The sequence below is a fragment of the Solenopsis invicta genome, chromosome 3 (assembly GCF_016802725.1).
Source record: "Solenopsis invicta isolate M01_SB chromosome 3, UNIL_Sinv_3.0, whole genome shotgun sequence".
In the NCBI taxonomy this organism is placed as follows: domain Eukaryota; kingdom Metazoa; phylum Arthropoda; class Insecta; order Hymenoptera; family Formicidae; genus Solenopsis; species Solenopsis invicta.
This window is the reverse complement of record NC_052666.1, coordinates 29,965,624-29,979,966: the sequence shown is the minus strand read 5'-3', so window position 1 is coordinate 29,979,966 and position 14,343 is coordinate 29,965,624. Positions and strand designations below refer to the sequence as shown.

The following is a 14,343-nucleotide window of genomic DNA, read 5'->3' as shown; positions in this document are numbered from 1 at the left end:
AATTAATCGGAGGCTTTGGCGCGGGAAAAGAAAGCGGCAAAATCGGTTTCTTTAGTAGAAAAGAAACTTTGGCGTCTGTTTATTACGACCAAGGGTCGTTGCGCTATTTTTTTTTTTTTTTTTAACAAAGTTTTTGCTTTATTTCTGACGTAACTATCCATTTCCTAAAATTTAGAGGATGCTTTTCGCGAAATTGAAACTAATATCTTAGTGTGCCAAAGCTCTCCATCAATTTTAAACCTGTACAAGAACAAGTTTCTGCGTACGTATTTATACATATATATATATATATATATTTGTTAATTCGTGAACAAGTATGCGGCGTGTAGCATAGAGATATAATTTATTTATAGATGCCAATATATATATATACATACGTCACATAATTAACGTACTCTATATATATACAAGAGTTCAGATAAAGGAATTGAAGCGCAATTTGAAAAATTGCTACACTCAATGTTCCCTCCATTCGTCCTCATTCGATTCCGGTAACGAGACTGAAAAGAAGATGCGAAATTCTAGTTGTTCATTTGACTCTACACAATTGAAAAACACTGAAATACAATAATTAAATTGTATTTGCTTATTCTCGTCATGATTCTGCATGAAAGTCATGTTTGATTTAACAACAAAAACATATTACTTTCATACAAATATAACTTTCGATTTTGATGTATTCCATTGTGATGCAATAGTTTCGCCTGCATGTCTCCCAATGCGTCATGTTAAAGTAAAATTGATAAAAAAGTTGCTGGAAGTTAGAAAGTATTGTAAATTATTTTACAAATTAGAATTGTTGATCTCGTCGATAATGTGTACCTGCGCTTTGCACAAAGTCATAATGCTTCTGATTAATATCCGTACTAATTTCTATGAAAAGCTCTTTTTCGTAGAAAAGCAAAAGATTTGGATAATATTTATTATAAAACAATGTATGACGAAGTAATCATTTATCCACAATTTTAATAGCAGTAATAACATATCACTTTTATTTCTTATACACATCTTACCAAATTATTAATATTTTTTTCTTTTCGTAACTTGTACAGAAAGGTTTTTATGAACATTAAAATATTACGAAAAGCGTTATAAAGAAATTGAGAATGGCAAGTTTTCTTCGACGTCAGAGTAGCAATAGGCGAGTGTGTCTCATATGACATTCCCTTCAGATCTCGACGCTTTAATGCGATTTTATTAATAATCCCATGCACTGTGTCTTTCTAATCATCGCGCAAAGTTCCGATCGTAAAGCCTTCAGAGAAAAGACACGCGTTAATACATTTAGAAAAAAAAAAGACGTGACCGTTAATAGTAACTCTCAAGCATAGAGAACAAATATTGTAAGCAATAGGTTAATCATTTCTACACAGTGATTCCGTCGTCGGTTATAGTAAACGCGTTAATAACCGCACAAAAAGCCGCGGAAGCTAACATTGCATTATTCGTATATGATTGTTGTCGTCTTCCGCAGCATTGCCGAAGCATCTGTAAACGTAATCGCGATAATCGCGGCTCGATCGAGACGTTGTAAACTGTCGCGGATAATGTGCGCTGCTTGTCGATATTACGCTTGAGATTTGTTAACGATGCACGTCGCGTCACGTTGCGCGTAATTTTATGGGTGATAATACACCGAGATGAGAAGCTTCGCTCAGAATTGTAATGTTGTCTGCACGGTATTGCTATTGTGAGTGTTTTGTTGCGGACGTGGATATGATATATTAAATGTGCTAACATACTTATATATATATACATATATACTTATATAAAAAATCTTTGTTACATCGTTTTTCCTCTCCGAAAAATTTGCATTAGTTAAAATTAATTTTGACAGCGCCAGCTAGCAATAAATTGATTAATTAAACCATTCTCCGTCTTATAATCAGTACACTGTGAAAAAAAGCATAAAAATTGTATAATTTATAATGGCAGTAATTTAATTAATTGGATTAATTAAATCTTTCTCTGTCTTACAATCAGTACACTGTAAAAAAGAGTGTAAAAATTGTATAATTTATAACGGAGATGTGTACAATAATGTTTACACCCGTTCGAACAATTTTACAAATTCGTTTTACAGTGTAGGAAAAAAATTAGTGAGGAAATAGACAGTGTTCTTGGTATAATTGTTATGAAGCTGATTAACAAAGATGTAATTTTCAATACAGTTTTTACAATTTGCATAGCAATAAACGCGTAATAGTCAGCTAGCTTCATTTTCACCGACTCTTTTGTGCATATAGATATAAATATTTTATAACCTCTCTATAATATTAATCTATTAATAATTATGTGTATATATATTATATATTTTAACTTTAGTACTAATTTTAAGTTGATTAATGCGCTCATATGTAACAGTACTAATGTATTATTTTGTATAACATCGTATTACATTCTATTAACGACGTTACAACATGCTGTCTAAATTATTTTTATACAACATGTATAATACTATCCCTATGAGCGCTACAATATTATTTAATATTAAATAATATTCTTGAAATATTATTTAATATTAATAAAAAGTGGTTACATGTCCACTCTTGATAATATTATATGATCATTATATGAGAAGTAAATATTTACTTTAATACTTTAAATTACCGGGAGCATTATAACTTTCAAACATAATAATTATAAAGTTTATGAATATTTTAGGCATAATAATTCACATTAATTTTTTAACAAAAATAATATTCGCAGAACATTTTCATAATATTCCTCGGATATTGACATAATATACCACGGATATTATACAAAGCGGACATATAATACAATACTCCTGTAATATTAAAAAAATATTATATTCTTGGAATAATATTTTCAGAATATTATTTTAATATTATTTTAATTTTTAATAATATTCGTATAATATTCTAGGAATTCTTGATGTGATTATAGGAACTTAATCTTTCCCTCTCGTTAGAGCAAATTTTAAATACCAATGCCTTTTCTTTGACATAAATGCGACTTTATTTTAAGTGAGATCCAGAATAAAAACCGATATTCTCAAAGCTTTTGGGCGGTTAATACGGCCGTTTTGTGCACGTGGCCTATTCTGTCGGACATCCTCTTGCCACCACGTACGTAATCCTTGTACTGTACCTCGGCGAGCGTTTCAAAGTTCAGTTTTTCGAAGATTCGTTGGCTAAATGTCGAGGCAGCGACAGCGAAAACCACTTCTGGTCGTACGTGCTCTTTGACGATTTCGTCGGCCACGCAAATCGGCTTTAGCTTCCTGGCGTGCAAGCCCCGCGCCATCTCCAAGCTCTTCTCCGTGATCTCCCGACCGATACCACGCTCCTGATACTTTGGATCCGTACCTATGTAGAAAATTTCCATCGCGCCTCGTGCGTTGTACTTCTGAAAGACGTCTACTCGCGATTCTACCTGATAAACGAGAGTAATTGAGCTCATTGGGATCTTCTGCTGCATGCATTTCTTACAATTAAATTAGACGACTAGAAGTTACTATTTGGTTTTAGAGGAAAAAGAGAGAAAGATCGATTTTGCCAATTTGTAAATTTAATCAACGCACTAATTAAAAGTATTTTCCCACTTTGCTTTTCTTAATTAAATAATGGGAATTTGGAAAACAATGAATTTCAATTTTTTTTTTATTCTTTAAATATTGGGCTTATAATTAATAACGATCCTGTTCCAAACTTTTATATTTTATATATATTAAGGGATATTTAGATTTTTAAATGTAAAAAAATGGATTTTTTAAAAATATACATTAATATTTTGACTTTTTAAAAAACATTGCCCAAATGTTTGATAATATTCGATGATATTTAATGCATGCTATAAAAAAAGTGTTCTGGAAACTTTAAAATTGTTTTTTTTTTTGAAACTATGTTTTTTGGTTTGATAAAATGAATTTCTTGAAAACTGTTAGGAATATCGATGCAAACTTTTTTATAAGTGAAAAACTGTACCCTATATGACTTATCTAAGATTTGCAATTTTTTCTAATTTTTTACTGAGTCCAAAATTAAAAACTACTTGTCAGATTCAAAGTAGAAAACATTCCTAAACATTAATATAAAATATGGGACAGTTTCAAATATTTACGAGGGCGCAGTGAAGATTTTTAGAAAAGGTATCGTTAAATCATATTGATTAAAATATACGAGGTGTACTTAATATTATATGTTATCTTCCAATTATATGTTTTCTTCTTTTTTACAAAAGTGTAGAAAAATAAATAATAGAGTGATTTAACGTTACATTTATAAGTTCATTACCATATTGACATATTTATTAACACATAAAAGTACATAAAGAACTATTTTTGTCAACAATCCGTTAAGTAAATAATTAACTTATATTCATTTTCCTACGAAATGTTAAATCATGAGAAACATAATCAAAAAAATTCTATAATACTTGTGACCTTACTATTAACAGCAGAACATATAAACTAAGCAGTCAACTGTTATAAACAAATCACGTTGACAGCCTGTACGACATACTAGCGTTATTTGTTCAATTCATCATGTAACTACTTAAAAACCGCCAAGTAGGCCATATTGACTATGATACCATATAGGGTACACTTGCTTTATAATATATTCCTCTTTGACTAGAATTAGAATTATTATTATGTACTTATTATTTTTATTTATAAAAAAAATAAAGTTCAAAATTTGTGGGACAAACAAAGAAATTCTTACTAAGGCTGCCGTTTTGTCAAATTTGGGTATTTTTATTTATATAACCGCACTTCTTTTGAATAAAAAAAGCTTTAATTTTTTTGGTTTAGATGTCAAGAAGTATTGTTTATAATTATTGCCTCTACGTTTTTGCAAGTTATTAATGATAAATGTATGATACATGACAAAGTAATATTTTTTAAATGTAAAAAATATTAAAAATTTGGTAATAAAAGAGTATGCTAAGTTTGATAATAATTGTGGTTTTACGTCTTCTTTAAAAAATTTCTAAAAAACACCTTCTCTCAGCATTTCAAATCAGATTATTCCCTTAAGAGAATATAATAGAGTTTCAATATACAAAAGAGATACATATCGGGATTGGACAATTACTTTTTACCATATATAAAAATTTACGAGAAAATTTGGACAAAATTATTTTGCACTTTTTGTAATGTAAAATCTTAAAGATGTATTTAGAGAGAGAGAGAGATTTGAAAAAATTAATATTTTTTGCAATAAATTATTTACAGTTTTTAAAGATGTGTATAATATAACATCATTATTTGATGACCAAACTAATTTAGATATAATTTTTAGCTAGTTTACAATTGTGTTTTAAGTTCGATAATTTATTTTAACATGTAATTTATAGAAGTAAAAAATATATTTAATAATTGACATAAAAATATTATCGAGCACTAAGATTCTTGCTCGACTGAGAAATGGCATTTTCTTTTATTTCTTGCATATTTTTAGGTCCTCTTTTTAATGCAATTGGTAATGCTAGGTTTGATTGATAAAGATAGCAAAGTCACTGGAAAACTGACGTGCAAATAAGAAATTTTTCAAATGAGATCGCGCATGCAGATGTCCTTACGAAGATTAATTAATAGTACGAGTGCAATTGCGATAGCTACGAAGCTTATCGTTATTTGCAAATGAATTTTAAGATCTAAAAGGAAACTAGAGCACTCGTGTTGACACTGTTGATTGCAGCGTGTATAAAATGATATAAATCATAAACTCACGTCATCGATGAACTCAATCAGATTCCGACACGAGCGATGCTTAATGTTGTTTTCTATGAAAAATCCAAAGGCATCCATTTCTTCCGGCTGAGGAGGCCTCTGGAAACGCAAATGAACAATTCCGAGATCAGAAAAATAAAGCAATTAATTTTCTTTCGTTTTGACGAAGCGCGTCGTATGCACTGTGAAAATTAAAGAATCAAATGTAAAGCAATCCTTTGAGTTAAATAGTGTCTTGTTATTTGTAATTTTCCGCGTGTGTCGAAATTTATTATTTTAACACACATTTTAAAATGTACAGTTATAAAAACAATCTTTATTCAACTCTTTTTTGTGCTTGAATTGCTTAGTTGTAAATAATTAATAAATAAACTAAATTTGAGGCAAAAATTCTCACTTTAAATTAAATTGTTCAATCGTTTGTTTATCGTTTTAGTTTTAAATTGACATATTAAATAGGAGCAACAGTGATCTAAAAGAATGATTAAAAATGATTCAAATTGGATACAATTTGACATTTTGAATTTAACAGTGTACAAATAAGATAAGAGAATCACGCAAAATCATCTTTATCTAATCATTTTGAAGAATGTTCTGTACGATTTTGCAATCGATTGTGAAACAAACGTCTATCTACCAACAAATTAATCGATCGCGGGTCATTAATCGTAAAAGTGTACGAGTCGCGACGAATTATTTATCACGCGACGATAAAATCCACGAAAAGAAATACGCCAGAAATAACAGGCCGCACACTTATATAGCCGACCTTTAAGACCGCGCTCTTTATACTTGCGTGTAACTTGTTGAACGCCACGGCGACAACGCGGTCCGATCGATCGACCGCGATCATCGTGCACCCGTCCTTAATGACCTCCCTGAAGACCAGTTGCATCTCTTCGGGAGCGCCGGGATCCTCGTACATACCCATACCGATCGCGATGCACTCCTGCCGCATGGAGTCCTGCTGCACGATTAGGGCGTCCTCGATTCTATCCCTGCCGAGCAGCCTGAATTCGATGGCGCCGGTGCGGTCGGTGCCGAAGAAGAGGGTGTCGAAGCAGGACATGATGCGTCCTGGGGATTCGCCTAGAAGGAACTCTACGGCATCACTATAGCTGATCGATACACGCGCAAGTTTATCACACCCGTCTTGCGCATCCCGTTCCGCTCTGTTTTTTCTTTCTATCAGGAGAGCGCCGTATCGAATTCAACGAGGAAAGGAAGAGAGGGAGAATTCTCTTAAGTAGCTTGTTCTTCCCGACGTTTCCTAAGAAAGAGATAGATTCTTAAATCGCGAACGTTTCATCGAGCGTGAAGCTTTGCGATACGGAGGCTCGCAAGTTCGAATACAAAATCTTACGTTCCGAATATTTTAAATGCTAGTCGCAAGCAAGAGATGTAAAAATGATGTTCGAAGGGATAATTGACAGAAAAATATCTGTAAATTGATTATTCTACTCTATCACATTTTTTTATAAACGTATAACGTTAAACTGTTCCGATCGTGCGGTAAGCGTTTATAACTCTTTAAAGACACGCACGTTCTTTGGTCATCCGATACGCACAAGTTTTTTGCATCAATTTTGAAATCGCGGAGGAAAGTTTAAAGAGACGGTCTAGGCGCGAATGAAGGTAAGCGAGGCGAAACTAGAACTTCACTTTGACGCATCGGACGAAAGCGATCTTACCGAGACAAGATTCGCGAGCGACGTCTACTGTCGACGAAAACGTCCCGGGCATTGCCGAGAGATATAAACTGCATCGCGAGTAGCACTCTATTGAACACGTCCCGTTTGATTACAGGTATTATCGTAACAATACTCGGTATTGATAATAATCGGCTAGTTGCGCGTACGCCGAACTATCCAAATTGCTAGAATGCGATGCGACGACTTTCTCGTTATCGGATCTATCGTTATCGTATCTGCTATTATCACTTTGCTACAGTAGATACGTAGGAAATTATTGCGCCTTATCACTGATAGATCTCGTTTTCCGTGAAAATGGGCATGAAATGTGAAGTTCTGATTACACGAGACTCGATGATTTATTAAATCTCTGTGAAAGGTCGTTTTATTCTGCTTAATAATCGCATACGGGATGTTCAAAGAAAACTATTTCATATTTATATGGTGAGTAGTACACATCATACGAAGTAAAAAAAAAAACCTTAGTAAGTTACAGATCGAAAGCTCAATCGTTCTTGAGTTATAAATATTTTTGTAAGTTAATAGCATGAAGAGTTACGTAAATGTTTTTCTCGATGTGTGCATTTTTATGATATTTACGCAGACTGTCCTCGAAATGTTTTTGTCATCTATTATGGAAAAATAAGAGAAAAACATGATGCGTGAAGTATCGAGTACACGTATGTGCTTATAAAGAGGTTTCTAATTATTTTTGGAAAATGGAAATGTCGCAACATAACTTTATCATATACCGTTGAATTTATAATAAAATAAGCTTTATTTTGCTTATAAAAAAAAATAAAAATTTTGAAAGAAATAAGTAAGTGGTGAGGGAAAGTATTAAATTTTTTTTTACTATTATAAAGTACTCTTGCAGCCATTCAACTTTCATTCAAAACATTTTTCTCTATCTCTTATAGTTTTGACGATACACGCTTCGAAAGAAAAAAACCGATTTTCTTCAAAGGGGTGTTTCACCCTTAAAAGTGTATTAGGACACGTATAAAAAAATACGTGTCCCTTATTTTTATCTATACAACATATTAAAGGCCTGTCGACGTCGGAGGGAGTCACTTCCGAAGCGCACGAACGCGCAAACGGGTGCGCGTACCATGCGTATAGAGAGGTTTTTAATTATTTTTAGAAAATGGGAATGTTGCATTGCAACTTTATCATATAGCGTTGAATTTGTAATAAAAAAAGCTTTATTTTGTTTATAAAAAAAAATAAAAATTTTGAAAAAAAATAGGTAAGTGGTGGAAAAAAGTATTAAAAAAAATTTTTTTTTAATTTTTTTTGGGTGTTATAAAATACTCTTTGAGGTATTTAACTTTTAGAACACTTTTCTCTATCTCTTATAGTTTCGACGATACGTTTTGAAAAAGAAAACTGATTTTTTTAAAGGGGTGTTTCACCCCTTAAAAATGAGATTAGGCACGTATAAAAAAATACGTGTCCTTTATTTTTATCTGTACTATAACATATTAAAAGTTTGTTTAAATCTGAGGCGGACACTTCTTTGTGTTTCCTTATCAGTTTCTGATTCATACAACTTTTAATGTAATTAAATTAATTTTATAACTTTTTAACTTTAACTTTAATTTAGTTAAAAATGTATATTGTATATGTTAACTTATTCCTGAAAAATGTCGAAAACGCTGCTACAGAACAACTTCAGGATTCTTAACGGTCTCTATAATTACCTAATTGGTTGCTTATTCTAGATTAGTGAATCACATTTTAGTATTCGTATGTTTAATAAAAGTATGAATTTAGGTCAATTTTTGCACGATGTCAACTAATATTAATTACTAATCATAATAAGTCTTGTTGTCATCGTGTAGGAGCCAAAAACAATTTTTGGCTTCTACTTTAGCATACAGGATGCTGAAGCTCCTATATGACATATATAAAGCTTCTCTTCAAGCAGATTGAACAGAACATTCAGTGAGATCTTCTACTAGATAGCATTGGTCCAGCAATAAGAAAATTTATTAAGATAAATATCTTGCATATCATGTCAGGAATTACTAATTTAAAATTAAAATAAGAGAAACTTAAAATAAGAGAATTCTCTTATTTTAAAAAAAGATTTTTATCTCAACAAATTTTTTCTTTTTTTTTTTATACTAGCCGCGATTATTGATTTTATAGAGAAATGTCTGCTTCTCCTGATAGATATCACAGATATGTGCGCTAAGATCGAATCTTTTTCACTTTTATTGATGCTCAATAATACAATAATAGTAACAAGGGGTAGAAAGGGTGAAATATATAAAATTGTATAAGAAAACATGAAGACGTAAGAAATCTGAAGTTACTTCAGCAGTTTCAGTAAATAGCGCAATGTTTACAATTTTTATTTCTTTAATTCCAATAGTATAAAGCAACTTAAACAATTCTAAGCTTCGATTAATTTAATCAATTATTAAGAATTTATCAAGAATTGTATTATACTCTAATTTATTTATTTTTTCTCAACATATAACACTAAAAATTAGTAAAATTCCATTGGTTCCGATTTAAAAAGTAACGTTAAGATTTTAACGCTACGACGTAGATTAATTTACTAATGTCTTTTCCGCTCCTACTGGTTATTATGATTTTGTGAACAGATTGAGGAAGCCCGCTCATACAAATAATTATGCCTCTCAACTTCTCTAAGGAAGGGACGATGACAGTTACTGAAGCGGACGTTCGGCATGATGGTCATTATATATGTATCTCAGTAAACACAGAATATGTATGTTATGTAATACAGGATTAACATGTAATATAAAATGTTACTTAATGTTATAATTACGTAATATTATGTATGCAATATAACTTTTGAAACTATTATACTGCTCGTTATTAATATGTTATTACTGTGAACAGTAATATAATTACAATATTGCATGTTATATGTATAACGAACGTTACCTTAAAATTTTTATTTTAAAAAAATATTGCGAATAAGTGAAAAAAATTAGGATACTCTCTGTAAAGAAATAAATGCTAAGATAATATTACAAACGTTTGATATTTAAGAAATTTGATACTTTGAAGTAAATGTAATAATATATTTGAGGAATAATAAGAGAATTATTTCTAATTTTAGAAATAATAATAGATATTATTTCTGTAATATCTCTTATTAAAATATTAGAGGTATTATTATTCCTATATAGATAATGAAATCTATATTATTATCCTTAATCTATATTATTCCTAAATCCAATTGATCGTCGCAATGTAAAAAGGTTCTTTGTCTATTAGCGCTATCACGCGATCATTGTTTAAATCGAAGAAAGTCTCTTAGCTACCAAAACAACTCGTTGGTGCTTCTGGTCTATTCTCTCGCTGAACTTTTTCCCGTTAAACTCAAACTGATCGTATTGAACTTCCAAAACTTGGTCGAAGTGAAGTTTTATCGCGATTCGTTGCGAATAACTGGATGTCATGATGGCGGAGGCCAAGGTCGGTATCGCATCGGCATTTGTCACTTCGTTACTGCCGTGTATCATGACGGGTATCCTTACGTTTTTACCATGTCTCAGTTTGTTGCCGAGTTCCAATGACGAAGTGATCAACATCTCACCTATTCGTCGTTTCCCATAAGCGGGCAGAGTCGCTAGGAACATGATCTCAAGAATGCAATTGACGTAATAATGCTTGAAGAGATTTATCCGCGAATCCATGTCGATCATGAAGTTCATCAGAGCCTTCGATGATTTATATTGACAGTTGTCTCTAAAGTGCTCGAAGAAGCTTTCTTCGGAACTGTTGGTAGCCACCTGAAAAATTAGAAAGTAGCTGTTGAAAATATTTAAAATTAAAAACAAAGAATTAGATAGTACGGAAGAAAGATGGAGAAGGATACGAGAGGATAATTTAGAGTTATAAAAATTATAAGATTTTTACGATTTGAAAAATATGTATTTTTCACCATGTAAAATTTTTGTTTAAAAATTTAGATGTATTATAAATATGTTTCTGTTTAGAAAATAGATATATTATAAATATGTTTCTGTTTTGAAAATATATACATTAAAATAAATAAGAGAGATGTAAAATTATATTTAAAAAAGTGTTGTTAAATGTTGAACGTATTTTTTTCAAAACTTTTTTTCAAAGCGGTAGCTACAATAATACTATTTATTCAAACACATTTTATCCAATCTATTAAAAATTTTAAAATAAAATTTTTAATAACATTTGGCATTGGATCACGAAAATTTTTTCCGATTTTTAATTTTTTCTTAAAATATATAAAAAAAGAAAAAAATTGTTTGAGAAAACGTAATTTTTAAATATGCGCTGTTTAGTAAAATTTTGTAAATTTCTCTCCATGATTCAAAAATGACAAGTGCAAAGAAAAATTTATTTTTTAATTTTAGATAATTTATTAATGCTAAATCATTGGCTATTAGGAACGCGCATTTATTTAGAAAACTATTATTATTTATTTTTATATTTATTCTAATTTTGCATACTATTCTTTGTAAGAAAAATACATATTTTTAAAACAAAAAAACGTAACTTATCTATCTTTTTAAATAAAGGTTTTACATGATGCTGAAAAATACTTTACTTTTTTATTTATTAATATCTTATACCCCCGTAAAGGAAAAATACGTATACGTGAAAGTTGTGAGAAAAAGAAAAAAGGATTAAAAAAAAGAAAAATAGATAGATATTATGACAAGGATATAAAAAAAGAAGGAAAACTTTAAAAATAAAAAATAAAAAAATAAAAATTTTATTTTAAATTAAAAATTAAAAGACTTAAAAGTAAAGGATTGTAAAGAGAAAGAATAAAGTGTTTGGGATTTTATGCAAGAATTAAAAAGTATTAAAAAAACAAAACGTTAGAATTAGAAAATATCTAAAAATTTTACTGGATACTGATCTGAAAATAATTTTATTCGCTTATCAAAAGTAATGCCCCATTAAGATATAATAGCCTAGGAAAACGTATCAATGCACATATCAAAACTTTAACTCTACTACATTATTATGAAATGAACAAAGCTGGAAATCATATTTTCAATATTTGAAAAATGCTTCTCAAAGTGCAGAATAATATGCTGGAATAACAATTGCTCACTCACTTGGATTTTGTTGAACGAGACACCGACAACTTCGTTCGTGGTGACGTCGATAGCTACCACACTCACGCCGTCCTTGGCCGCGTTTAAACAGAGCTCTTCGAGCTCCTCGGACGCTCCCGGTTCAGAAGTCAATTCCACGCCTATGGATACGCTCTCGTAAAGAAAAAAGCTCTTTCGTATTACATCGAGAGCACCTTCCAGAGTCTCGTCCGACAAGGACTCGAATTCTATCTGACCGTTCTCTGTCGAGCCCCAAGGCCGATAATGGGACATCCTTTTGCGTGTATTGCTGGAAAACAAGCGCAATCCCATCATGATTATCTCTGAGGAGGACCAATGCCCAAAACATGAAACCTCCTAAAATTATTAATTGTCAAATAAATTAATCTCGCGATTTGATAGAACGTTTAGATAAAAACATATGCACTACAATAACTTAAGTCATATAATCTATCATAAAAGAGTGTCGATCATTCCCACATGATTAGTGAAAAAGAAAACCTTGTACATAGTTCGATAGATCTGTTACGAGTAAACGTTTAATTCTAACTCAATAAAAATATTCTATTATTAATTGTGACAAATTGCATAACTCGAATTATAAGTCTGCTTTTTTCCTTCACACTACTGTGATTAAATTGTTTCGGGAAAAGAAACAACACTTTCACATTAAATTTTTGTAACAACTTTTTCTATTAAAACTTGTCGATCTCTTCATCAAAACTTTTTATGTCCTTCTTAACTTTTCTCAAAGAATGAAATTTCTCAGTTATGAAATGCTGCCGCTTAATGTACTGTTTATCGTGTTTTCAATGTTTCTCTGTCGGAGTGAAACTGTTTATCAAATGGAAGTCAAGAAACGTTCGCAAACAGATACAATAATAACTTTTCTTGTACTGATAATTATATGAAAACTTTCCTATACAAAAATCATAAAATCCACAATCAAATTTTAACATTGCAACAGAAACTAGAACGTTACGAAGAGATATTCAGAAAAATATTGTAGATACAACAGAATAGCGATTATTCTTCAGAAACTCGGTTGCAGATGCATCATTGTTATCTAATCTAATTGTTAAATTTATTTAAATTGAATTAAATTTGAATTTGACTTTTTCAATCATCAATTTGATGAAACCGTGCGAAATGTTACCTCATTTTGTCAGAAAGATCTTAACACAGTGACTGTTTGTCGTGTACTGGAGACTCTTTTTTGATAAACTCACTTAAAAGCATCATAGTGATAGTTAATGACAGATGACTCAACTTCAGGGCAGTACTTACAAGAGAAATCTGACACTGTCGAGTCGACAGTCCATCATGAGTGATGGAATCAAATATATTATAATATCAAGTATTTAATAAATTCTTAAAAATTCAAATTTAATCCAATAATCATGTTTCATTTTCTAAAATTCGAATAACATTCATAAGAAATAATTTTCATTAATTTTACTTGCGTAATCGATATTGACTAGCTATGTTTTCGAATTTAAAAACGAATAGCTGCAAGAATTCAAAATGCACTTATAATTTCTATCTATTCGAGTAACGAATTGAATCTTTTATAAGTAGTACTCTAATTCTAAAAATGAAATTGTTGAATTAATATTAGAAATACAGTTTCTAGTAAAGAAAGAGAGAGAATAAAGAATTCGAACATATTCCAAATTTGAAATTATTTTAAAGCAACACTTTTTCGTTTTTCGAGGTATTAAACACGATTTAAAAAATGCTTTTTTTTCCTGTTTTGTCTAGGTTCAGTCTACTTGAAGATAAAGCTGTTATTTTTTGAAGTAATCATAATAAAGAGCTTGAAACTACGCAACTAGATTTGAATCTAATTAATAAGATAAATTAT

At 30.7% G+C, this 14,343-nt stretch overlaps 2 protein-coding genes across 4 annotated transcripts; both read right to left on the bottom strand.

The window, feature by feature from the left end:
- Positions 1-106: 106 nt before the first annotated feature.
- LOC105204549 lies at positions 107-8,097 on the bottom strand. Of its 3 annotated transcripts, none has more exons than XM_011173647.3 (4): positions 7,387-8,097; positions 6,492-6,784; positions 5,696-5,794; positions 107-3,396 (listed from the first exon to the last, which is right to left on the bottom strand). In XM_011173647.3, the coding sequence occupies exons 1-4, from the start codon at positions 7,436-7,438 to the stop codon at positions 3,016-3,018; spliced, it is 825 nt and encodes a 274-aa protein (XP_011171949.1). In that variant the 5' UTR covers positions 7,439-8,097; the 3' UTR covers positions 107-3,015. The 3 variants fall into 3 exon arrangements, with proteins under 3 accessions (XP_011171949.1, XP_039303107.1, XP_011171950.1); XM_039447173.1 differs by having other exon boundaries at positions 6,492-6,965; positions 7,059-8,089; XM_011173648.3 differs by having other exon boundaries at positions 6,492-6,965; positions 7,387-8,089.
- A 1,481-nt stretch (positions 8,098-9,578) lies between these two features.
- LOC105204547 lies at positions 9,579-13,744 on the bottom strand. The gene is made up of 3 exons (XM_011173645.3): positions 13,636-13,744; positions 12,480-12,768; positions 9,579-11,162 (listed from the first exon to the last, which is right to left on the bottom strand). Exons 1-3 carry the CDS (start codon positions 13,638-13,640, stop codon positions 10,665-10,667), a joined length of 792 nt encoding a protein of 263 aa, XP_011171947.2. The 5' UTR covers positions 13,641-13,744; the 3' UTR covers positions 9,579-10,664.
- Between the last annotated feature and the right edge of the window lie 599 nt (positions 13,745-14,343).